We start from the raw sequence: 26978 nt of genomic DNA on the forward strand, positions 1-26978 counted from the left end.
AATCATACTGTCAGTGAGTTGTTCTTGTCAATGTCAACTCCAGCTTAGCTCGTGATTACAGAGTCCTGTTGATAAGAACAAGTTTTGGACATTCTGCGATTATTGTTGTTGTTGTTGTTGTATACCGCAGGTATCCAGGTACTAGTATCTGCTCAAATGAGCACTTATTATGAGCATTTCCGTGGTCCCGTTGATTCTATTCCTGTCCACATCATACCAAGATGCAAACAGATAGTTATAAGCCTGTCTGGCACTCGGGATAAAACAAGTACTGGTCATCTTGGAGTCAGTATAATGTGTCTGAATGGGGTATCCATTTAAACTGCAGCATGGATCTCAGCACTATAGAACTGGTATTAGTGGGCTAGTCCAAGCAGCCACGAACACATGTACATGCACGTCACTATATAAGTACAATAATCTTTGAACGCAATGTTAAACCCAGTTTAAACTATTATGATCAGGAGTTACACCTACAGACAGTAATGGTGACAATTTGGGATATAATCACTTTTGCTGTAGTATTGCGATAATTGTCAATTATTGCTCTGGTAGTGCGATAGTATAAAAACATCTCTAAGACTTGATAGTTATTTTTATCAATGCAATAGAAAAGTATAAAGTATTGCCAACAATGTCAAATTTGGCCATGTACCTCCCTGTACTACAGGAACCAAAGGGAAGTACTGTATTCGACGTAATAAGCGCCCAGGGCACTCTCAAAATTAGAAATAGGGGGCTCTTATTAGAATATTATTTTGGTGAAAAACAATAGAGTTGAAAGACCGTAAATTTCGTGGTTTTTGCTGACAGCCTGAAATGTTTATATACGACAGATATATTTTTCCAGAATTTAATTTCTAATGATTGAGGGTGCATATTGCACACGAGTGCGTATTATACATGAATAAGTAGGTCTTGTGCACATTGATCAATCGGAAGGGGTGCTAATTGGAATTGTTCACTTGCCAATATATTAGCAAATATCGCTGTGGGCTTATTAGAACGGGGCGCTTATTACATCGAATATGGTAACATTAATCTAAATATGTCATAATCCTTTCCTTGTGTTTTCTGACACATAATTTATGTTGTATTTTATCTAACTGTGTTTTTAAATTCCTATCTATATAGTTCAATCATAGGGCAAGCAATTGCAGTACATCAATAGTTTGATAATCACTACACTTCAAATAGACAGTATTCATTCTCTGGTTGATAAGTCAGGAATCACATGAAGGGGCCCCTAAAATCGGCCCGGGTCGTCCTTGTAAGCTCATGATAGCCTGCTTTACATGTTTTGCTCCAACAAGTAACAGACACATCATGAAATGGCTGAAATACTATACAAATCAAATTTAAAGCTGTTTTAATCAGTCTACAGCAAAATGTGCATTGGCTCGAGAGACTAATGAATTCTGTGTACCAGGAAGTGACTACAGACAATTTTTTCCATGCAGGCATCCTCGAATACGAGACTATGTGGCAGAACGCAAGGAAGAACAGAGTCCCCGAGAGGAGGCGGGGTCGCATCCCCTCAAGGCAGTCACTGTAAGTATTCAGATGGGCCTGGTCAGTACGAAGCAGTAGACACTACAATTTAAGGCCTTTGCTCAGTAGGCAGGAAGACCCAGTACGCGGGAAGATTCAGGGCCTTCTGTCAGTAGGCAGTACGAAGCAGTAGGCAGAAAGATTCATGGCCTTCTGTCAATAGGCAGTACAAAGCAGTCGGCAATACAATTTAAGGCCTTAGCCCAGTAGGCAGTAGGATGTAGTCGGAAGAAAGATTCATTGCCTTCTGTCAATAGGCAGTACAAAGCAGTCGGCAATACAATTTAAGGCCTTAGCGCAGTAGGATGTAGTCGGAAGAAAGATTCATGGCCTTCTGTCAGTAGGCAGTACGAAGCAGTAGGCAGAAAGATTCATGGCCTTCTGTCAATAGGCAGTTCAAAGCAGTCGGCAATACAATTTAAGGCCTTAACCCAGTAGGCAGTAGGATGTAGTCGGAAGAAAGATTCATGGCCTTCTGTCAGTAGGCAGGAAGACCCAGTACGCAGGAAGATTCAGGGCCTTCTGTCAGTAGGCAGTACAAAGAAGTCAGCAATACAATTTAAGGCCGGTAAGACTCAGTTGGCAGAAGGGTTCAGGGCCTTCTGTCAGTATCAAAATTCTGTTAGTTAATATAATATCTACCAGGATTGCTTCTGAAATCTTAATTAGTCAGTAAATGGTGGAATACCTCAATGTTTATTATTTATTCTGCTTTTCTTTTTTTTTCATGGAAATCATGTTTTACCAAACAGCTTGGACTAATGTTTGAATGAAAAACCAGAATACTTACTTAATCAACACAATGGCCAGTGAATGTTTTTAGCTACTGGTCTGCATGGTGTGTGTCGTTTTACGCTTAGTCAGCAATATTCTCGTTGTCACAATAACTCAGGGCCAGACAAACATCAGACCAACATCCCTTGCTGTCAGGGTGACCTCGCTGACCATCCAATTACATCACAGTTCACAGTCAACCCATGAGATTCAAAATACTTCTACAGAGTCATAACATTAATTATATATATAACATGGATTTTGAAATTTGTAATTCCAATTTGGGAATTTAGACTGAATTTAGTCTGTGCTTCAGACTTGGGGCCTATGTCTGCCTCTGAGCAGGTCCAGATAGATCCCGGAGTGTACAATGATACAGGAATAAGAAGTATTCGGAAGTTCTGATTCATCTATTGGTATCATTGTCTCATCTAGGTTACCCAAGTGTCGAAGGCTGAGAAGAGAGGAGCATCAGGCAGCAAGTCAAAGAGCAATGCCACCTCCGAATTTGTTGACCCCCTGAGTTCGGGACCTCTGGGGGCGGCCTTCGATGGCACTGACCCCCTCTCACAGCTGGCAGCCACTGTGGATGTTAAGCCATTTAGGAGTCGCAGCTTTAAGGTGAGATGGGAGACACAGGGATATGTGAATATTTGGGAATTGAGTGTCACATTCTGATGGGTTCAGTAAGGTTGTTATATGGGAATCGATATCCTGGAAATCTTTGTTACTTTTGAGGCCATTTCTGGTGTCCTCCGTTGTGATATTGCTTGAATATAGCTAAACGTGGCGCATAACTCAGTGACTTAGCTTTTCACATTATCCTGTATTTTGTTTTCTCAGTCTTATATTTGATGACATGGTATATTTGATGACATGGTATATTTGATGACATGCGTGTTGTGTTCTAAGTTTGTCCATTTCTTCAATTGATTTTTCTGTTTATTATGCCTCAAAGTCAGACTGACCAATCAGAGAGCAGAACTACTAACCCCATATGAGTCTGTTTACCGTCAGTAAAAATCCAAGATGGTTGTTACTAGGGCTGTTACTAGTTACAGGTAACGCAGGGACTTGGGTCGGGTGGGTACTGAGAAGGACCCGGGTACCCACAGGACGTGGTTAGTCACGGGATATATTGTTTAATGACAAAATAAATATCTAGATCTCCATGGTTACACTACAAGTTAGGGCTGGGACGAGTCCAAATTTACTACCCGGGTACCCACCACCCTATTACCCGACCCTACCCGGGTACCTGTAGATATTTAGAGATAGGTACAAACTGTCCGATTTGGACAAGTTTAACCTTTGCCCTGCAAAATGTATTTAGATACGCCTGTAAAAGTTTACTGCATGAAGTTTTATCTTTATTCAAACATATAAAAGTCAGAAGGAATGGGTGCATTGTCAGAACGAAATGGGAGCATTAGTGACTTGTAGTGTAACCATAGAGCTTTAGATATTTTTTGTCATTGAACAATATATCACTTGACTAACCACAGGTCCGGGTAGTCCTGTGGGTACCCGGGTCCTACTCAGTACCCACCCGGCCCGAGTACCCGAGTTACCCGTCCCAGCCCTACTACAAGTCACTGATGTTCGCATTTCTTTCTGCCTAAGCACCATACCTTCTGACACTCATGTATTTGAATAAAGAAAAAACTTAAGTCAACTTCCGTGTATGCATGACCAGATCGTTTTATACGTGTATCTCAATACATTTCACCAGGGCTGCAGTCAAACTATTCCCAATTGGACAATTTGTACCCAACTCTTGAGACCTGTGGGTACCCAGGTAGTAAATTTGGACTCATCAAAGCCCTAGTTGTTACTGACCTAATATGAGACCATATACCGTCATTTATAGTGCATTATATATTCCATTGTTAACGTTTGTGTTTACATTGAAGCATGGTATCGAAAACATGTTATGTACTGATCCTGTCCTTATACTGGTTGTAAGTGTATTTTTTCATTTTGACAGGACATGCGCGATAAAGTTACTAGATAGTGTAAACTATCGGCATAAGAAATTCGTTATGGTGTCTTTAGTTGCCATATACAGTGTCATATATAGGTTAGCAGAAAAGTATTAGGCTTGGCATTATACCTGATAGTATTCCGCTAACCATGTCTTTTGTTGCCGTTGTTTGATGTACCAGTGCATTCCAGCGTGACGGCTCTCACTCCCTCAGCTTTTTGTGAACAAAAAGAAAGATATTGCATTGAAAATGAACCTAAGTATCGACTATGACAGTAAATATTATGTGTTTTCAGGCTTTCCTCTCACAATAGCCAAGCAAACTTTGTTCAAAACACTGACTCACCCGCTCCTTACAAAGGATCACAGTACCTATCTTGTCCCAAAATAATGTTGAATTTATAAAGTTTTATCTATTTCAATGCACCTTTTTTCAGTCCTCTGTTAGTTACTTGATTATATTTGGTCCCAAGCAACGTGTGCTGGCTGTAAGAGACAACTAATGGAATGGTCAGGCTTGGTGACTTCGTTGATTGTTTTTCATTGTACCTCAAAAGCGTGAATCTTTGCTCACAATACCAGTCACTGGTATGTGTGGTCCAGACTTGATTATTTCCAGGCAGCCTTCACACCAGTCCTTATGTATAGATCAGTGCACTCCAGTGAAAGATGATTTCAGGAGAAGGAGGCAGCTCAGGAGTTGGACGAGACATTTGAACCATGGTCAGCAAAAAAGGGGAGCATTCTGGCTAAGTTCACAACGTCAGAAAAACTGTCCATAACAACCAGCTTTCTCTCTGCTTCTGACAAAGAAAGAGGTAAGATTAGCTGTTTTTAGGCTTTAACGAATTGTATTTAGGTTTAAACCAGGGGTCCGGAAACTGTCATATGCGCCGGACATGTCCGATTGGGAATCTCAAATGTCCGGTTTAAAATATTGCTTACCGGACATTTAAATTTTTCTGTCCGGACATTTTAAAAAGTATTCTCCGGACATTCTTAAATTTTGACCGGACATGATCAACAGTTAGGACTGAGCAGTTTCTGTCTGCAGTTGTAACACAATGAAGATTATCTACACTGACAAGCTTTGTTTGTTTTGATTGCTGTAAATACATCGTACCTACATGATAGTCCAATCGGTCAATCACTGTAATAGGCAATAAACTGAGTTGACACTGATTAATCAAGGATTAATTACTGAGAAACATCTTGTTAATTTGAGTGAAAGGTGTTTACAACTGTACATAAATACCTTGCAGCATCGATGTACCCCATTATCCTCACAACGCTACGATATGTTGAAAAAAGGAAGAGTTTCTCGTGCATCACTTTAAATCCTTCACTTCAATCATTTTCATCACCAATAAAAATGTAAATGTTAGTTTCCCATGAGATATGAAGAAAAGTCTGTTGTCTGTGCTTGACACCACCTCCGTGGTCAAGTGGTAGAGCGTCTGCCTGGAGAGCGGAAGGTCCGGGGTTCGATCCCCGGCCGCGTCATACCAAAAGACGTTAAAAGATGGTACTTGTTTTTACTCTGTCTGGCGCTCGGCATTAAGGGGCTAAAACAAGGACTGGTCGGCTCGGAGTCAGTATACTGTGTCTGAGTGGGGTATTCATGTTAAACTGCAGTATCTCAGTGAGCTCAGTGAGCTAGCATCAGTCTGTACTAGTACAAGCAGCCACACAAACACACACGTACATGCATGTCGCTATAGAAGTGCAATAATCTTGGCTGCGACGTTAAACCCAATTTCACCTCACCTCACCTGTGCTTGACAGCTGACATTGTATCACAGAGCAGAGTTCAATCTGTGCCCAGTTGTTTATGGTCAGTGACAACAAAATATAAAGTGTTCATCCGTCATCTTGCTTGTCCTACTTCCCTCCTAACTTTTGAAAAAATGGTGGCAGAGAAACATTTAATGTTTTATCCAGTTTTGTACCTTCTACCCACCTAGGCATACATAATATCTGTGTACTCAGTCTACAGGCTAGTCTGTTATACAAGAATGGGTGCATATGCATTGATAGTGTTTTAGTGGTGATAACAGCCCAGACTGTGTGTATGATATATATATATGATATATATGTGTGTTTAGTGGTGATAACAGCCCAGACTGTGTGTATGATATATGATATATATGTGTGTAGAGTGATGAAGGCCCAGACTGTGTATGATATATGATATATATGTGTGTTTAGTGGTGATGAAGGCCATGACTGTGTGTTATGTATGATATATGATATATATGTGTGTTTTAGTGGTGATAACAGCCCAGACTGTGTATGATATATGATATATATGTGTGTTTTAGTGGTGATAACAGCCCAGACTTTGTGTATGATATATATATATGATATATATGTGTGTTTAGTGGTGATAACAGCCCAGACTGTGTGTATGATATATGATATATGATATATATGTGTGTAGAGTGATGAAGGCCCAGACTGGGTATGATATATGATATATGATATATATGTGTGTTTAGTGGTGATGAAGGCCTAGACTCTGTGTGTGATATATATATATATATATATATATATATATATATATATATATATATATATATATATATATATATATATATATATATATATATATATATATATGATATATATGTGTGTTTAGTGTGTTATATATATGATATATATCTGTGTTTAGTGGTGATGAAGGCCTAGAGTGTGTGTGTGATATATATATGATATATATGTGTTTAGTGGTGATGAAGGCCCAGACTACCACTGTCAGTGACAAGGTGAAGAACAGACTGGAACAGCTGGATGACTTTGAGGAGGTAAGCCTGTCATCTGTGCATAGGGGGACTCTGCCCCGAGCAGAGGGTGTAAGGGTATGGACAGAGCTGATTGGTGTAAGGGTATGGACAGAGCTGATTGGTGTAAGTGTATGGACAGAGCAGATTGGTGTAAGGGTATGGACAGAGCTGATTGGTGTAAGGGTATGGACAGAGCTGATTTGTGTAAGTGTATGGACAGAACTGATTGGTGTACGTGTATGGACAGAGCTGATTGGTGTAAGGGTATGAAAAGAGCTGATTGGTTTAAGGGTATGGACAGAGCTGATTTGTGTAAGGGTAGAGCTGATTTGTGTAAGTGTATGGACAGAGCTGATTGGTGTAAGGGTATGGACAGAGCTGATTTGTGTAAGGGTATGGACAGAGCTGATTTGTGTAAGGGTATGGACAGAGGTGATTGGTGTAAGAGTATGGACAGAGGTGATTGGTGTAAGGGTTGGACAGAGGTGATTGGTGTAAGGGTTGGACAGAGCTGATTGGTGTAAGGGTATGGACAGAGCTGATTGGTGTAAGGGTATGGACAGAGCTGATTGGTGTAAGTGTATGGACAGAGCTGATTGGTGTAAGGGTTGGACAGAGCTGATTGGTGTAAGGGTTAGACAAAGCTGATTGGTGTAAGGGTATGGACAGAGCTGATTTGTGTAAGGGTATGGACAGAGCTGATTGGTGTAAGGGTTGGACAGAGGTGATTGGTGTAAGCGTATGGACAGAGGTGATTGGTGTAAGGGTTGGACAGAGGTGATTGGTGTAAGCGTATGGACAGAGGTGATTGGTATAATTGTGTGAACCCTTTGTGAAGCAAAACTCAGTACTAATCATGCTATATTTATTCTTTGTTTGTTTCTAAATGGATGTTGTGTTCTGAGAGGGATACATGTAGTAACAGAAGTTCTATCAGGTTCATAAGAAAATATCTAATATCTGAGATAAGAAGGACATATGTAATGTTTTGACATTCATTCAAAATTTGGATTCTGTTTTCTTGAAAAGTCAGGTTTTGACTTCTCTAGACATGAGGTTGTGATTTAGCCCAGTAGAGCTTCTTGCTGACTGCTTGACAGGGCTCGGTGCAGGAGATGCTCAACCTGAGTCAGCAAGATTATGTGAAGAGAATTGATGAGCTGAACCAGGCTCTCATCACCGCCTGGGACCAGGACCAGAGGGTCAAGGCACTGAAGATAGCCATACAGGTAAGTTGTCAGAGAGTCAAGGCACTGAAGATAACCATACAGGTAGGTTGTCAGAGAGTCAAGACACTGAAGATAGCCATACAGGTAGGTTGTCAGAGAGTCAAGGCACTGAAGATAACCATACAGGTAGGTTGTCAGAGAGTCAAGGCACAAGATAGCCATACAGGTAGGTTGTCAGAGAGTCAAGGCACTGAAGATAGCCATACAGGTAGGTTGTCAGAGGGTCAAGGCACTGAAGATAGCCATACAGGTAGGTTGTCAGAGAGTCAAGGCACAAGATAGCCATACAGGTAGGTTGTCAGAGAGTCAAGACACTGAAGATAGCCATACAGGTAGGTTGTCAGAGAGTCAAGACACTGAAGATAGCCATACAGGTAGGTTGTCAGAGAGTCAAGGCACTGAAGATAGCCATACAGGTAGGTTGTCAGAGAATCAAGGCACTGAAGATAGCCATACAGGTAGGTTGTCAGAGGGTCAAGGCACTGAAGATAGCCATACAGGTAGGTTGTCAGAGAATCAAGGCACTGAAGATAGCCATACAGGTAGGTTGTCAGAGAGTCAAGGCACAAGATAGCCATACAGGTAGGTTGTCAGAGAGTCAAGACACTGAAGATAGCCATACAGGTAGGTTGTCAGAGAGTCAAGACACTGAAGATAGCCATACAGGTAGGTTGTCAGAGAGTCAAGGCACTGAAGATAGCCATACAGGTAGGTCGTCAGAGGGTCAAGGCACTGAAGATAGCCATACAGGTAGGTCGTCAGAGGGTCAAGGCACTGAAGATAGCCGTACAGGTAGGTTGTCAGAGAGTCAAGGCACTGAAGATAGCTATACAGGTAGGTTGTCAGAGGGTCAAGGCACTGAAGATAGCTATACAGGTAGGTCGTCAGAGAGTCAAGGCACTGAAGATAGCTATACAGGTAGGTTGTCAGAGGGTCAAGGCACTGAAGATAGCTATACAGGTAGGTCGTCAGAGAGTCAAGGCACTGAAGATAGCCATACAGGTAGGTTGTCAGAGGGTCAAGGCACTGAAGATAGCCATACAGGTAGGTCGTCAGAGGGTCAAGGCACTGAAGATAGCTATACAGGTAGGTTGTCAGAGGGTCAAGGCACTGAAGATAGCTATACAGGTAGGTCGTCAGAGGGTCAAGGCACTGAAGATAGCCATACAGGTAGGTTGTCACAGAGTCAAGGCACTGAAGATAGCCGTACAGGTAGGTCGTCAGAGAGTCAAGGCACTGAAGATAACCATACAGGTAGGTCGTCAGAGAGTCAAGGCACTGAAGATAGCCATACAGGTAGGTCGTCAGAGAGTCAAGGCACTGAAGATAGCCATACAGGTAGGTCGTCAGAGAGTCAAGGCACTGAAGATAGCTATACAGGTAGGTCGTCAGAGGGTCAAGGCACTGAAGATAGCCATACAGGTAGGTCGTCAGAGGGTCAAGGCACTGAAGATAGCCATACAGGTAGGTCAGAGGGTCAAGGCACTGAAGATAGCCATACAGGTAGGTTGTCAGAGAGTCAAGGCACTGAAGATAGCCATACAGGTAGGTTGTCAGAGGGTCAAGGCACTGAAGATAGCCATACAGGTAGGTCGTCAGAGAGTCAAGACACTGAAGATAGCCATACAGGTAGGTTGTCAGAGAGTCAAGGCACTGAAGATAGCCATACAGGTAGGTTGTCAGAGGGTCAAGGCACTGAAGATAGCCATACAGGTAGGTTGTCAGAGGGTCAAGGCACTGAAGATGGCCATACAGGTAGGTCGTCAGAGAGTCAAGACACTGAAGATAGCCATACAGGTAGGTTGTCAGAGGGTCAAGGCACTGAAGATAGCCATACAGGTAGGTTGTCAGAGGGTCAAGACACTGAAGATAGCCATACAGGTAGGTTGTCAGAGGGTCAAGGCACTGAAGATAGCCATACAGGTAGGTTGTCAGAGAGTCAAGGCACTGAAGATAGCCATACAGGTAGGTTGTCAGAGGGTCAAGGCACTGAAGATAGCCATACAGGTAGGTTGTCAGAGGGTCAAGGCACTGAAGATAGCCATACAGGTAGGTTGTCAGAGGGTCAAGACACTGAAGATAGCCATACAGGTAGGTTGTCAGAGGGTCAAGGCACTGAAGATAGCCATACAGGTAGGTTGTCAGAGGGTCAAGGCACTGAAGATAGCCATACAGGTAGGTTGTCAGAGGGTCAAGGCACTGAAGATAGCCATACAGGTAGGTTGTCAGAGAGTCAAGGCACTGAAGATAGCCATACAGGTAGGTCGTCAGAGAGTCAAGGCACTGAAGATAGCTATACAGGTAGGTTGTCAGAGAGTCAAGGCACTGAAGATAGCCGTACAGGTAGGTTGTCAGAGGGTCAAGGCACTGAAGATAGCCATACAGGTAGGTCGTCAGAGAGTCAAGGCACTGAAGATAGCCATACAGGTAAGTTGTCAGAGAGTCAAGGCACTGAAGATGGCCATACAGGTAGGTCGTCAGAGAGTCAAGGCACTGAAGATTGCCATACAGGTAGGTCGTCAGAGAGTCAAGGCACTGAAGATAGCCATACGTGCATGATATATTAACTATGGTAGTATGAAAGAATTGGGCATTCTTTAACTTCTTTTGAGTAATATCGTGTAATCATCAAACGTTCCCAGGCAACACACGCAAGCCACTGCAACGAACAACACACGTCTTTGTTCCATTCCTGTACAAATCCAACTGTCCTAATGGCCTTTATCACCTACGAAAACAAACATATTGAGGTTCATAAAAATCATATGTGCCCAAGGGTCATATCACGTCACGAAACAACAGTGTATTGTTTCTGTCATCCAATGGCATTGTTGACATCATTCGAATCTTATTGTGACGTGAGGTCGGAATGACGTCACACTAGAAACGACGTCATTGCTAAAGATTGTTGACGTCATTCGACAAATTGTGATTCCTCTGCTGTTGCGACTTATAGGTAAACGGTAAAATTTGTTTCTAAAGACAACTTCTTCGGTAATGATTAGTACATCATATTCATGTTCATGTCATGTTATGTTTACCACACTCATGCATAAGTTCCAGTATTTTGACATTCATGTTGTAAACGTAGTATGAGGTGAACACTCTTATAATAACTTCTATAACTGCCCAGCCTGTCCTTCTACTCCTGGACCTGCTTACCTAGCAACCCCTTCATCCGCCTTATTCATTCTACCTTCTTTCAGAGTTATCCCCCTTACACTGCCTGTACCAAGCTCCTCACAGCGACAGTCCATTCGCCACCAGTCAAAACTCCCCACTGTGATAGGTGGCCCCCACCGTGCTTGCAGTTGAACCTGCAACCGAATGACCGTTATGTTTACAAACAAGTGATGACTGTCATGATGCCGAATACACTTACCGCCGATAAATTACTTTCTTTGTTTTCAATTTGAATTTCTATTTCATTAAAACTATCATCTTTAATTGATATAGTAAGAATGTAAGGGAGAAGTTGGTTGATTTTCCGTTAGTCTGCAATCTCGAACCAATCTAATTATTAAAAGAAAAAAAGTAAATTCATCTGGAAAACATCGTAAACCTTTTCAAAACGAAATATGATGGCATTCCCAAAGACATAAAACAAAAGTATAAACGTTACTACATTTGGGGTTAGAGGGCAAATTTCAAGATTCTTGTAATGGCCGCGCCCACACTGGTGGCAGCGATGTTACCGAGTGTAACGAAGGTGTCGGCCCTGGGAAGGAGCTTGTGCCTGTACATGGATGGGAACTCAAGTTACCTCCCCTTATACTACACTATTATAGGCTGCTGAAGAAATCAGTACATTACTATAGCTGAAAGATGCTGACAACACCATTCCTCCACACTCTCCCTACAATGCAAGGGGCTATATGTTTACCAGTCATCATGAACAGGCATCGGAATTACCACTGGGCAGGTTGAGAATTGTGTTTGATGTATCAAGTGTGTTGTCCACTAATGCTGATACCTTTTCTTGTTGCAGTGCTCCAAGCTGTTGGCTGATGTGTCTGTGATACCATTCTACCCCAGCAAGTTTGTCCTCATAACAGACATCCTTGATACATTTGGTGAGCTTATCAATATTTCAAGTGATGTGACATAAAATGATAATTGTGTCCAAATCAACATACCTCCCGTCTGGTGATGCGACCCAATACACCCCACTAGTGACATGTGGAAGTTATATTCTGACCATATTTTCTAGTGGCCTTTACGTTATCCCATGACAGAGTTATCTCCCTTCATATTCCACACAATATCCCTTCCTGTTTCATTTGACGCTGTCTGGTGTCCCCCGCCGTGATACTCCTGGAATATTGCTAAATGCGGGGTAAAACCATATCACTCACTCACTCATTTACCGCCTCTGTGGTCTAGTGGTAGAGCGTTCGCCTGGAGAACGGAAGGTCCAGGGGTTCGATTCCCGGCCGCGTCATACCAAAAGACGTTAAAAGATGGTACTTGTTGTTACCCTGTCTGGCGCTCTGCATTAAGGGGCTAAAACAAGGACTGGTCGGCTCAGTCAGTATACTGTGTCTGAGTGGGGTATTCATGTTAAACTGCGGCATGGTAACTCAGTGAGCTAGCACTATAAATCAGCATCAGTCCGGACTAGTACAAGCAGCCACACACACACACGTACATGCACGTCTCTATATAAGTGCAATAATCTTGGACGCGACGTTAAACTCCATTTCACCTCACCTCACTTCACCTCACTCATCTGACGTTGCCCGACATGGGTACAATGTGTGAAGCCCATTTCTGGTGTCCCCCGCCGTGATATTGCTGGAATATTACTAAAAGCGGCGTAAAACCATATTCACTCACTCACTCATCTGACGTTGGAGGTTTGTTTGTATCCTTGCATTCGTTACATTCTATGTTGTGTATGTATAGAACTTCTATGAGATTGTGATGTAATGGAGTGACAAAGGGACAGTTAGTTTGGGGCAACGGTTGAGAGAGGTATGACGTGTTACAGAGGGCTGAACCGATTGTGTCTTTGTGTGTTTGCTATCGTCAGTTGTGTCCGTTGATTTCACCGCAGACATGTATACGTTGAATAAATGTGCAGATTGTTTCATCCTGTGTTCCCGGTGTAATTCCTACACATCTACCTCTAGGTGCCGTCTCACCTGTGTTGTATGTTTTCAGGCCGCCTGGTGTATGACCGACTGAGGGAGAAGGCCCAGTATTACCCCCCAGGGAGTGGAGTTCCTGTCAAGCTACCGGGTAGGTTGCCTATAGTGCACACCTACTATCCCTACCTGAAACACTATCTGGTCTACCTCCCTACCTAATCACTTCCCCTATCTACACCCATCCAAATCACTAACCCCATAAACCTCCCAACCCTAATCACTAATCCTATCAACCCTCCTACCCTAATCAATAATCCTATCTACCCTACCCTAATCTCTAATCTTGTCTACCTCCCCACCCTGATCACTTATCCTACCTACTCCACCCCATCCCCACCCTAGTTACTTATCCTATCTACCTCCCCACCCTAATCACTTTTCCTATCTAAATCCCTACCCTAATCACTAATCTTATCAACCTCCCTACCCTAATCACTAATTTTATCAACCTCCCCACCCTAATCACTTATCTTATCAACCTCCCTACCATAATCACTAATCCTATCTACCCCACCCCCACCCTAATCACTAATCTTGTCTACGTCCCCACTCTGATCACTTATCATATGTACCCCACCCCACCCCACCCTTATTACTAATCATATCTACCTCACCACCCTAATCACTTATCCTATCTACCTCCCTACCCTAATCACTAATCTTAACCTCCCTTACATAATCACTTATCATATCTACCTCCCTACCATTATCACTAATCATATCTACCTCCCTACCATAATCACTAATCATATCTACCTCCCTACCGTAATCACTTATCATATCTACCTCCCTACCCTTATAAATAATCCTATCTACCTCCCTACCCTCGCTACCTCCCTACCCAAATCACTTTCTGTATCTGCCGGAGGTCCTGTATCTGCCGGAGGTCATGGATGGGGCATAGCCAAACCCTACCTCCCAACAGTAAACACTGCCCTCTACTATCTACCACCTAAAACATTATCCTACCTTCCTTCCTACCAAAACAAGAAGGGCGGTTGGGTGGCCTGGTGCTTAAAGCATTTGCTCATCACACTGAAGACCTGGGTTCAATTCCCCACACAGGCAAACTGTGTGAAGCCCAGTTTGGGTATGCCCTGAAGCGATATTGCTTAAAATCTTGCTAAAAGCAGTGTAAAACTATTCCCACTCAATTCAAAACATCAACCCCAACAACCTGTCAACCCAAAGCACTATGCCCTTGTACCTCCCTACCCAGAGCTTCACCCACACCTCCTGTACTGACCTACAGTACCCCAGTTGTGAGTATATGTATCCACCTCTTATTTTGGCAGAAAAGTTCACCCCTGAGCAGGTGCCGGAGTCAGCCAAAGAGACATGCCGGAACTGGTTCTTCAAGATCGCTTCCATCCGAGAGTTGATACCCCGGTTCTATGTAGAGACTGCTATACTCAAGTGTTACAGCTTCCTCAACCCTGGGTAGGTCTCCTCACTGTAGACAGAGGGGTGGTTGTTAAGGCCTCAATTTCTTAATTTTATGTTTCACGATTTTATTCCAGCTTTTCCACACATGGTCTGTCAAAATGCAAATATAAATGAATAGCTGTGTCAATATATATTTATATGGAAGTCATTCTGCCGTAGAGTTATAACTGCTGCTGGCTTCTTGAACCACTGATAGTGATGTAGACATGGAATTTACAATAACATTTTATATTGTATAAGAGGGTGTATATTACTAGCGGGAGACAATAAAAATAAATCTATTTATGTTCATTTCATTTCTTTTCCAGCTGCTTTTCAGTAGGGAAGGTGGGCCCGTGAAACAAAATAATAAATGTGTGGCCTAAAGCAATGATAGGCAGGACAGGGTTTGATTCGTAACATAAGTACAAAACATGAAGCCCGTTTCTGATGTCCCTTCTCTGTGATATTGCTGAAATGTTGCTGAAATATTGCTTACAGTGGCATTAACCCTAATCAGAAATTGTGTTAACCATAAAACATCTTTTCCACATCTTCAGGGTACAATTGCTTTATGTGTAGAAGCTGTTGTGTTAATGAGGACGGTGTTCTCAAAAGGATTTTTAGACCGCCTCCATGGTGGTCCGGGGTTCATACCCCGGCCGCGTCATACCAACAGACATTAAAAGATGGTACTTGTTGTTACCCTGTCTGGCGCTCGGCATTAAGGGGCTAAAACAAGGACTGGTCGGCTCGGAGTCAGTATACTGTGTCTGAGTGGGGTATTCATGTTAAACTGCGGCATGGTATCTCAGTGTGCTAGCACTATAAATCAGCATCAGTCCGGACTAGTACAAGGAGCCACACGCACACACACATGCATGCACATTGCTAAATAAGTGCAATAGTCTTGGATGCGACATTAAAACCTCACCAAAATGATTTCAACTTTGTTATACTTTTAATGCAGTGTCATCACTAAGGGTAACCTAGTGGTTAAAGCGTTCTCTCGTCATGCCCAAGGCCGGGTTCAATTCCCCACATGGGTACAATGTGTGAAGCCCTTTTTTGGTGTTCTCCGCCCTGATATTACTGGAATATTGCTAAAAGTGATGTAAAACCATCCTCACACACTCATCACTTGCTTGATAAAGGTACGGACACCTGTAATGAAATTTTAAAAATGCCAAAGCTGAAATCAATTAGTGAACCCTGTCAACACCTTCAGAAAAGATTCCAGACCCCTCACTCTGAAATACACATGTGTGAAGCCCATTTCTGGTGTCCCCCACCGTGATCATGGTGATATTATTGGAATATTGCTAAAAGCGGCATAAAACCATCCTCACTCACTCACTGAACTACACAAGTCTAACAGACATTTGATTTTGTCCCAGAGAATACTCTGATGCTCTGCTTCGTCTGGCAAGCATGACGAGAGGAATCGGTGATCCGCTGGTTGCTAGCTACTCCAGATGCTACCTGTCTCGGGTAAGTCGATAAGCACTTCTCAGAGGATAAGACTGACACATACAGAACAGTCAAATGTCATTGTTACTTACATACCCTGGCCAATGCATTATGGTGAAGCGCCTGTATTATAAATGTCAGGAGACAAAACACAGCTTTATGTGTACAATTGTAACCTGGATGTTTATTCAAGCATGAGTTGAATTAGAAAAATATGATTCTGATAAAAATAATGTGAATCTTACAACTTGTAAACATAACAGAACATATGCAAGAAGTTGAGATTTCATGGTAAAACTACAGATGTAGGATCCTAGTTGTAGACTGTGTATGTACAACAATAGTCAGTGAGGCTAAAAGAAATAATAATCTTGGTTCCCAGGCACCGCCCACACATCATAAAGTATGGCGCTCTTATCGGGGTTTTTTTCCATTTTTGAAGAAAAATAAAAGTCTTTAAATATTATGCCTCGAACACACGACCCAAGCAATGAAATATTACAATACTTAAGAACAACATGATTTCACTGATATTAGCTTGAACAACGACAACAACAAAACATAGCCCACCCGCCCTAAATATAATTTAAAAAGCCATTGCATGAGAACCAATTCTTTTTATTTTTTAAGCCTAATCACCTGAGTGTATGACTACAAGTATGTAGTCATTAGATCAAAGCAATCAGTGTTGGAGATTCATACAGTCTCATTAAACTCAGACATTCATTACCACTACTGCTAAACAAAGTTCTGAGGACATCCCATAACAGGTCGAGTCAGAACAACCTTTCATCCAAAAAATCAGAGCATTGCTCACCAGATTGAGACAGTGACTGTCAGTGTGTGTTTTCTGATCATGTAAGGGGGCACGGGAGGCCCAGTGGTCTAAGGCGCCACGATTCGCAGAGTTAGGTCCCTTGGGCACGTCAGGAACCTATGATTGTGGGTTCGAATCCGGGTTTGCCCTGATTATGTTTCTAGGTTTGTCAGCACCATACCCGTGCTCGTGGGTTTCACCGAAGTGGTAAACGTCTGAGACCTGCATCACTTCGGGCTTTCCTCCCACATTAAGCCGACACCCCACGATATAACTGGAATACTGATAAAGGCGGCGTTAACCCCAACTCACTCACTCACTCAAAAAGGTTAACACAGGTTATTCCGACCGACAGTTATGGGCTGTTTGGCAGATTCCATCATCTGTTTCTCACTTTCATGAAATAAACATTTGAACCGGAAGAGACTTTCCATAGCCCGTAAGAAGTACTGACATACAATCTCGACAATCTTTTAGACATTCCAGTCTTTTGTTCAGTTTTCAAATATTGTCAAAATATTTTTCAAAGCATACTCTCAAATGGAAGTTGCCAGTTTGAAACTAGTGCCGTAATGCTTGGGAAATCTGCTTAATGTTGTCTTCTTGTTAGTCATTTCGTTGGTCGGTCAAAATTTGCAAAAGGTAGTTATGATGTGACCAGGTGGTCCTTAGATAGATGCTTGGCAGTAGTGAGAACTAAGATATCAGATTAATGAGATGGAGATATGTATGACACAAACTGACTTCACCTCAGCCCCCATGCTGGACAAGAGATGTCCCATTAAATCAAATCATGCTTGCTCTTACCATCTCGAAGTATTTGTTAATGGACTCGGGGGCGGTCGGGTAGCCTAGTAGTTAAAGCGTTCGCTCGTCACGCCGAAGACCCGGGCTCGATTCCCAACATGGGTACAATGTGTGAAGCCCATTTCTGGTGTTCCCCGCGGTGATATTGCTGGAATATTGCTAAAAGCGGCGTAAAAGCATACTCACTGACTGACACTGTTAATGGACTCACTGCTGTACAAGAAATAAGTCTTATAGAAACAAAGGAACAGATCTGCAGATACTGTGTAAGTGACTGTGTACATTTCCAGGTTGGAATCAAGGTGGCCCCGAGTATCCGCCATCATCTGATGCCACACTTCGATGACTTCCTCGCCACCTTCCATCAGGTCAGTTACAACTGTGTAAATAGCAGAACATGTTTACTGAGTTTGGGACAAGGTGTACCCCGGTTAGATGCTTCATTTGTTACATGTTTGACAACTAACTTGCTATAAACTCTTACCTCCCTATCACATGACTGTAGCCATGTCCTCCTATTGCAGGTACAAGGGGACAGTGTCCAGAACATCCTTGCCATGCAGAAGCTGGAGATGCCGCGGTACCTGATGCTGTTCTCCCCGGCCCTGGACTGGCTGCTCCAGTGCATTGCCAACAAATCTCCCGAGACGGTCCTCACAGAGACTCTCGACAAATGCAAGAAGCAGTGTAACAGGTGAAACAGTGTGTAGTCATCATCAGTTGTGGACAAGGTCCAGACAGATACAGTCCAGAGAGACTAGGCTCCTAATAAACAGGAGTCCAGAGAGACTTCAAACAGAGCATCATCATCATCATCATCATCATCATCACTATTATTATTGTTGTTGTTGTTGTTGTGAGTGTTGGACAAAGGTGTAGAAGAATGAATTATGACTTGTTATTAATGATATAACCCAGTTATATGAATTTGACAGGTAGTGTATATTGGGTTTGGGTTTATTTCATTTAGACCATTAAATGACTATAGATAACAGACAGATATACTGAAAGGAGGGCTTACGTTGAAGAAATTAAAGTTGATGCTGGCGGAAAACTTGTCTAAGTGGAGATCATTTTCAGTATTGAGTGAGTCGCCCAATTATTAGTGGAGATCGTTTTCAGTGTTGATTGAGTCGCCCAATTATTGTGGTCTGTTTGGAAAGTGGGCCATGGTCAGGTTGTGAATAAATGGCTCGACTGTAAGTGAAATATTTAACAATTGACTTCAATATTTTTTGCATTTATGTGTTTTAGGTATAAACATAAAAAGACCATTAGGCAGAGAGTTGGTGAGCCTTCCCCCCCCCCCCCCCCCCAAGGTAGACAATGAGGATCTTTGAGGAAATGGTAGACACTTGAGAAATGCTGTCATGATATGTAATTATTTTCTTGTTGCCACTGACAGTGTGCAGTGTGGACTTCAGTAAAAGTGTTGTTCTGTGTGCCTGCAGCGCCCTGCTCCTAAACTCCATCATGTCAGCCTTCCAGCCCCAGTACATTGCCCACAGGGCCGTCATGTTCACCGAGATGATCAAGGAGTGCGAGGACACCGGCTTCCCCAAGGTAAGCAGAGAGTTGGCGAGTCTTGTTTTCTCCCAAGGTAAGCAGAGAGTCAGTGAGCCCTGTTATTCCCCTAGGTAGAAAGAGAGGGACTTTGAGGAAATGGTAGTGAAGGGCCTTTTCCTGTTCCTGCAATACTTGCCAACCCCTCCAGTTGCTGGAACCTTCACCCAGTGTTTAATGTGTTGTTCTTGTTACGTTCAGGACCAGCTTCACAAGACCCTGGGGCTGTGTCTGGTTGTGGCAGACCCCCCTCCTGACCAGCGACTCACCGTCCTTAATGAGGTCTGGAAGGCTGTTGTCAAACTCAAGAACCCAGCGGTACGTAATTTTATTCATATTATTTTTAATTATCATACCCCTGCCCTTTTAAGTCCGGGGTATATAGATTTACCAAGGAATTCCGTCCACCCTTCCGAGGACATTTTTCGTGTGCGACCTGTAACTTGAAAACTTTCTTTTCAAACTTGGTGAACACTTTCTATACCAATAGGAGAAGTACAGTGTGAAGTTTGATTGTGATGTGTGGATTTTCTGAAAGAATTATGATTTTTTGCATGTTTTGCTTCTTCAACATGTGTGCGACCTATAACTTGAAAACTACTCCATGGATTCTTTTCCATCTGGGGTTACAGTTTCTATACCAATAGGAGAGGTGCAGTGCACAGTTTGATTTTGATAAGTGGATTTTCTAAGAAAAGATATCGCTTTTTTCATGTTTTGAACTTAGAAGTTTGTTATTCCCCGACCTAAAAGGGCAAAGCATGCCGATGATGCACCAGTGCATCTTTGAATCATGTTATTACTATGGTATTATAGTGTGCTTTGTTAGAGAAACCGGTGGGGAAATATGGACACCTGACAGCATACCAATGTGTCTCTTAAAGAAGGAGGCGGTGGGGTAGCCAACACATTGTGCGACATGTGCGTCAGTGTGGGGCAAGACCGAAGCTCGAGAAAACCTTTGATTCAGTGCATGTCAGCACATATCCCTATCCGAACTGGCATGGTAGAGCTGCATGATGTAAAGTACTGTAGCGAGCAGTGTTGTTTAAACCTTTCTCACTCACTCATGTCTGCTTCCATTGTACGTCATGCAGTTCTCCATTTGAAGTACATAATATCAGTGTTCGACTGCATGTGTTCAAGTTTTTAATTAATACTCGAATTAATTTTCAGGAGTACATAGGCAGTGCTGATATTTGGATTGAGTATGTTGTGAAACACTTTGGGGTAAGTTTATATCGTATTACAGTTTAGAAATGTTGACATCTGTTACCATGGTTACTGCAAGGTTAGTGTTACTTTCTGAAAAATGCTACTTTTGTTCAGCAGTTGTGAGCTGAAAATATTTTAATGTTCTTTTTCATAAGGAAAAAAAAATTAACTAAAGAAATATTGCAGAACTATCTTACACACCAACACAATTCCCCTTCATGAATGGTAAAAAACATTCTTGGTGATAAACGGAACCTAAAACTGAATGTAACGAATGAACACACAATGCCATTTTCGGCCATGGGAGCCGTTGCCAATTTACACTTGTCAGAGGGGTACACAAAGTACGTGATCTACACTACCAGTTGTCAGACTTACGATTACCTAGGTGCCTCACTCTGGCAGCGTGGGTTCAAATCCCAGATGGGTCTCAACCCCCCAAAATATGAGAATCTGTACTTTACTAAGAAAGTGTTTAGCCAAATATAACATTTCTTATATTGAACATAAAGAAGCCATGACCTTGTAGAAAATTAGTACATTGTTTAGTACAACTTTTGCTAAATCTATAAAGCTATCCCAATGTTGTACAGAAGCGAGAGGTTAACACTATCCTTGCGGACATCATCAAACACATGACACCAGACCGGGTGTTCGAGGACTTCTACCCCCAGATGTTGTCGGTGGTCTCCAAGATACTGGCACATCAACACAACTTCACAGCACTCTTCTCTCTGGTAAGTCAGTACCATCATTTCCCATTATCTTGGACTGTGTGTCTTTACCGTATTCGATATAATAAGGGCTCTTATTGGAATATTATTTGGTGAAAAACAACAGAGTTGAAAGATCGTAAATTTTGTGTTTTTTGCTGACAGCCTGAAACGTTTATATACGACAGATATATTTTTCCAGAATTTAATTTCCCATGATTAAGGATACATATAACACACATATTATACACGAATAAATAAGTCTTGTGTACATTGATCAATTGGAAGGGGTGCTAATTGGGATTGTTCACTAGCCAGTATATTAGCAAATATTGCCGTGGGCGCTTATTAGAGCGGGGCGCTTATTACGTCAAATACGGTATATATATTATGTGTGTGACTGCCTAGATGTACAAGGCAAGTCCTCCAAGGGCATTCCGGGTTGGACTTCATCCCCAGTAACCACTGCTGGTCATAATGGGCCGCGTGGTCAGACTCGGTGACTTGGTTTATTTATATACGTCATTGGATTCTGATGACATGGATTGTTGCTCACTGTATCAATCACTGGTTTATATGCTTCCATGATATAACTGGAATATTGCTCAGTGTCACCAGCCATGCTTGTTATGTTTATCCTTCTAAGGATTTACGAGTTTTGGCCCAGCTAATTGTGTGGATGCATGGATCGTTTCTGGGAGCAACCACTGCTTTACCTAACACAGATTTGATTAATTACCATCACACACTCATTCTGTAATCACTGTAGATCTATGTAACATGTTCCAGTAAAAATGTTTGTACTCCAGTGATGATCCAGGTTAGAACGGGTCTTTGAGCAGACCGCTGTCATGTATCTGGAATATTGCTGAGTGCAGCTTAAACAACAAACAACAAACAAACAAGTGTGTGTTGTACAGTCTATTTACTTCTATGTTCAGGAGAAGTTCCTCCCCTTCATGGACATGTTCCAGAGAGAGAATGTCAAGGTCGATGCGTGTAAGAGTGTGGCCGAGGCATTTGCTAAGTAAGTAGTCCATGTATCATCAAGCTCCTCGCAGCAATAGCCCGTTCGCGGAGCTCTCTATACTATCGCTGCCAACAATCAAAACTCCCCACTGTGATAGGTGGCCCCAACCATGCTTGGAGTTGAACTCGCAACCGAAGGACGACTGTGGTGACGCAGAATACACTTACCCCTGCTAAATTACTTTCTTTGTTTGTCAATTTCAATTTCTATTTCATTAAAACTATCATGTTATTGATATAGTAAGAATGTAAGGGAGAAGTTGGTTGATTTTCCGTTAGTCTGCAATCTCGAACCAATCTGATTATACAAACAACAAAGTAAATTCATCTGGAAAACATGGTCAGTCGTAAACCTTTTCAAAATTCACTATGATGGTATTCCCAAAGACATGAACAAAAGTATGAACGTTACTACATTTGGGGTTAGAGGCCAAATTTCAAGATTCTTGTAATGGCCAAGCCCTCACTGGTGGCAGCGATGTTACCGAGAGTGTAACGAAGGTGTCACGCGCTGGGAAGGAGCTTGATGTATCATACACTAAGGGAGACAATCCAGGTACTTCCCGGTTTCATGTTGATCACCTTGAGACTTGCAAAGATAATTATGATCAAAAAGTAAATCTTATATCAGTCGCTGTTGATTAAAGTTTGTGAAAGTAGTTCCAGCATAAAATGTTATGTCACTACAGTGAAAGTAGTTCCTGCTTAAAATGTTATGTCACACTCCAGCGGAGTGACCAGACTTTTCTCTTGTTTGTAAACAAACACGCTTTTTCAGAAATCAGAATAGTTTTTCAGGATTTAGGATATTTTCTCAATGAAAGTTAACCATTCTATGACTCATGTTAATCAAGATATGTAGACTTGTCAAAAATGAAACAGATGAAAAACGTATGAAATATCTTAAATGAACTGTATAAGATGTGACAAATCATCACAGGGCGCTGGCCTGTGGCAGAGGTACTATGCTGGTTGCATGGAACTCTGGATAGGAGAGTGGTGTCACTCCAGTGAAAGTAGTTCCTGCATAAAGTGTTATGTCACTCCAGTGAAAGTAGTTCCTGCATAAAGTGTTATGTCACTCCAGTGACAGTAGTTGCGGCATAAAGTGTTATGTCACTCCAGTGACAGTAGTTGCGGCATAAAGTGTTATGTCACTCCAGTGACAGTAGTTGCGGCATAAAGTGTTATGTCACTCCAGTGAAAGTAGTTCCTACATAAAGTGTTATGTCACTCCAGTGACAGTAGTTCCTGCATAAAGTGTTATGTCACTCCAGTGAAAGTAGTTCCTGCATAAAGTGTTATGTCACTCAAGTGAAAGTAGTTCCTGCATAAAGTGTTATGTCACTCTAGTGAAAGTAGTTCCTGCATAAAGTGTTATGTCACTCCAGTGAAAGTAGTTCCTACATAAAGTGTTATGTCACTCCAGTGAAAGTAGTTCCTGCATAAAGTGTTATGTCACTCTAGTGAAAGTAGTTCCTGCATAAAGTGTTATGTCACTCTAGTGAAAGTAGTTCCTGCATAAAGTGTTATGTCACTCCAGTGAAAGTAGTTCCTACATAAAGTGTTATGTCACTCCAGTGAAAGTAGTTCCTGCATAAAGTGTTATGTCACTCTAGTGAAAGTAGTTCCTGCATAAAGTGTTATGTCACTCTAGTGAAAGTAGTTCCTGCATAAAGTGTTATGTCACTCCAGCGAAAATAGATTTATTGAGTATACAAATAAATAATAAAGAAACTTACTACCAATTATGAAACAGGACTAACACTTGTAACATAATTTATGTTTCTGATAAGCCATGTATTGCGTCAGAGTCTGATGTATTCAGATCTAGAGTCAAATGAATTTCTAATAATTCAGTTATACTTACGGTAACAGTTTGATGTGGGTTACCTCTCTGATTATTAACAAGTACAACAGTAAGTGACCAAATGTGTCCATGTTCCTGATGTATGTCTCACAATGCTATTCCAGGTTTCAGACGGAGCCATTGAATGATCCCATTGTCATAAACGCAATGATGTTCATCTGCAAGACAATGCACGACTCCGTCAAGTAAGAAATAAGCATATATAAATCTGCTCCTCCTGCTTGTCGTTGGACCATGTCTATCCATGTCAGCACCATGTCTATCTTGTTAGTTTCAACAAACTGAAAACATCCATGAGATGAGTCATTTGATTTTTGTTTGTTTGTTTGTTTTGTTGTTTAACGCCACACTCAGCAATATTCCAGCTATATGACGGCGGTCTGTAAATAATCGAGTCTGGACCAGACAATCCAGTGATTGACATCATTAGCATCGATCCATGTAGTTGGGATACTATGACATGCATCAACCAAGTCAGCGATCCTGACCACCTGATCCCATTAGTTGCCTCCTATGACAAGCATGGGTTGCTGAAGACGTATTCTACCTCGGATCTCCACGGGTCATGAGTCATTTGTTGCTTTCCTCCACATACAACAGAAGTAATAGTTACTTTAATGTTGTACGATTGTTGAAGTTTTAACTTTTTGTTGTCTATTCTATCTAGTGGTCGGGCAGATACAAATAAAGCTATTTGCTATAAGCTATAAGCAGAAAAACAGTGTCACTTTAATGCCTGTCTTTTCACATGTTAGAGTGAATGCTCAAGAAATAAATCATCAACTGATGTGAAATCAACCTTATCAAGCCAGGCATTGATCTGTTTCAGTGCCCTGACTCTGGAGGATGAGAAGAGAGTGATAAGCAACCTCATCTGTTGTTTCATCCGTCGCATCTCCTTCAACCGAGACTTCGAACAACAACTCAGTTTCTTTGTGGAGGCGCGGGCGTCCTTCAGCAACCTTGACCCTGTTCTGGTGCAGCTTGTGCAGGTACGTGGAACACAGCAAGTACGTAGAACACAGAGGGTATGTAGAACACAGCAGGTACGTAGTTCACAGTGGGTATGTAGTCCACAGTAGGTACGTAGAACACAGAGGGTATGTAGGACACAGCAGGTATGTAGTTCACAGTGGGTATGTAGTCCACAGTAGGTACGTAGAACACAGAGGGTACGTAGGACACAGCAGGTATGTAGTTCACAGTGGGTATGTAGTCCACAGTAGGTACGTAGAACACAGAGGGTATGTAGGACACAGCAGGTACGTAGTTCACAGTGGGTATGTAGTCCACAGTAGGTATGTAGAACTCAGAGGGTACGTAGAACACAGTAGGTATGTAGTTCACAGTGAGTATAGAGTTCACAGTAGGTACGTAGTCCACAGTGGGTATGTAGTCCACAGTGGGTATGTAGTCCACAGTGGGTATGTAGTCCACAGTGGGTATGTAGTCCACAGTAGGTATGTAGAACTCAGAGGGTTTGTAGTCCACAGTGGGTATGTAGTCCACAGTGGGTATGTAGTTCACAGTAGGTATGTAGTTCACAGTGGGTATGTAGTCCACAGTGGGTATGTAGTCCACAGTGGGTATGTAGTTCACAGTGGGTACGTAGAACTCAGAGGGTATGTAGTCCACAGTGGGTATGTAGTTCACAGTGGGTATGTAGTTCACAGTGGGTACGTAGAACACAGCAGGTACGTAGTTCACAGTGGGTATGTAGTTCACAGTGGGTACGTAGAACACAGTGGGTACGTAGAACACAGCAGGTACGTAGTTCACAGTGGGTACGTAGAACACAGTGGGTACGTAGAACACAGGGTATGTAGAACACAGCAGGTACGTAGTTCACAGTGGGTATGTAGTTCACAGTGGGTACATAGAACACAGCAGGTACGTAGTTCACAGTGGGTATGTAGTCCACAGTGGGTACGTAGAACACAGGGTATGTAGTCCACAGTGGGTACATAGAGCACAGGGTATGTAGAACACAGCAGGTACGTAGAACACAGGGTACGTAGTCCACAGTGGGTACGTAGAACACAGGGTATGTAGAACACAGCAGGTACGTAGAACACAGGGTATGTAGTCCACAGTGGGTACATAGAACACAGGGTATGTAGAACACAGCAGGTACGTAGAACACAGGGTATGTAGAACACAGTAGGTACGTAGAACACAGGGTATGTAGTCCACAGTGGGTACGTAGAACACAGGGTATGTAGAACACAGCAGGTACGTAGAACACAGGGTATGTAGAACACAGTAGGTACGTAGAACACAGGGTATGTAGAACACAGCAGGTACGTAGAACACAGGGTATGTAGAACACAGCAGGTATGTAGTTCACAGTGGGTATGTAGAACACAGTGGGTACGTAGAACACAGGGTATGTAGAACACAGCAGGTACGTAGAACACAGGGTATGTATAACACAGTGGGTACATAGAACACAGGGTATGTAGAACACAGCAGGTACGTAGAACACAGGGTATGTAGAACACAGCAGGTACGTAGTCCACAGTGGGTACATAGAACACAGGGTATGTAGAACACAGCAGGTATGTAGTTCACAGTGGGTATGTAGAACACAGCAGGTAC

General features: G+C 42.4%; 1 protein-coding gene across 1 annotated transcript in view; it reads left to right on the forward strand.

Annotated features, from left to right (window-relative positions):
* The window catches only part of LOC139468392 (VPS35 endosomal protein-sorting factor-like), a 39689-nt gene that overhangs the window by 479 nt on the left and 12232 nt on the right, over positions 1 to 26978 (forward strand). Inside the window, exons 2-19 of the mRNA XM_071250336.1 lie at positions 1461 to 1551; positions 2761 to 2946; positions 4989 to 5127; positions 7037 to 7113; positions 8193 to 8321; positions 12310 to 12394; positions 13485 to 13562; positions 14767 to 14911; positions 16294 to 16387; positions 18281 to 18358; positions 18515 to 18684; positions 19442 to 19553; positions 19755 to 19871; positions 20730 to 20783; positions 21362 to 21505; positions 22423 to 22508; positions 24485 to 24565; positions 25210 to 25372. Of these exons, the coding sequence (XP_071106437.1) occupies positions 1461 to 1551; positions 2761 to 2946; positions 4989 to 5127; positions 7037 to 7113; positions 8193 to 8321; positions 12310 to 12394; positions 13485 to 13562; positions 14767 to 14911; positions 16294 to 16387; positions 18281 to 18358; positions 18515 to 18684; positions 19442 to 19553; positions 19755 to 19871; positions 20730 to 20783; positions 21362 to 21505; positions 22423 to 22508; positions 24485 to 24565; positions 25210 to 25372 (2029 nt within the window). The remainder of the gene's footprint in view (positions 1 to 1460; positions 1552 to 2760; positions 2947 to 4988; positions 5128 to 7036; positions 7114 to 8192; positions 8322 to 12309; positions 12395 to 13484; positions 13563 to 14766; positions 14912 to 16293; positions 16388 to 18280; positions 18359 to 18514; positions 18685 to 19441; positions 19554 to 19754; positions 19872 to 20729; positions 20784 to 21361; positions 21506 to 22422; positions 22509 to 24484; positions 24566 to 25209; positions 25373 to 26978) is intronic.

This window comes from Haliotis cracherodii, unplaced genomic scaffold, assembly GCF_022045235.1.
Source record: "Haliotis cracherodii isolate W230 unplaced genomic scaffold, xgHalCrac1.p SCAF_2, whole genome shotgun sequence".
Taxonomy (NCBI): domain Eukaryota; kingdom Metazoa; phylum Mollusca; class Gastropoda; order Lepetellida; family Haliotidae; genus Haliotis; species Haliotis cracherodii.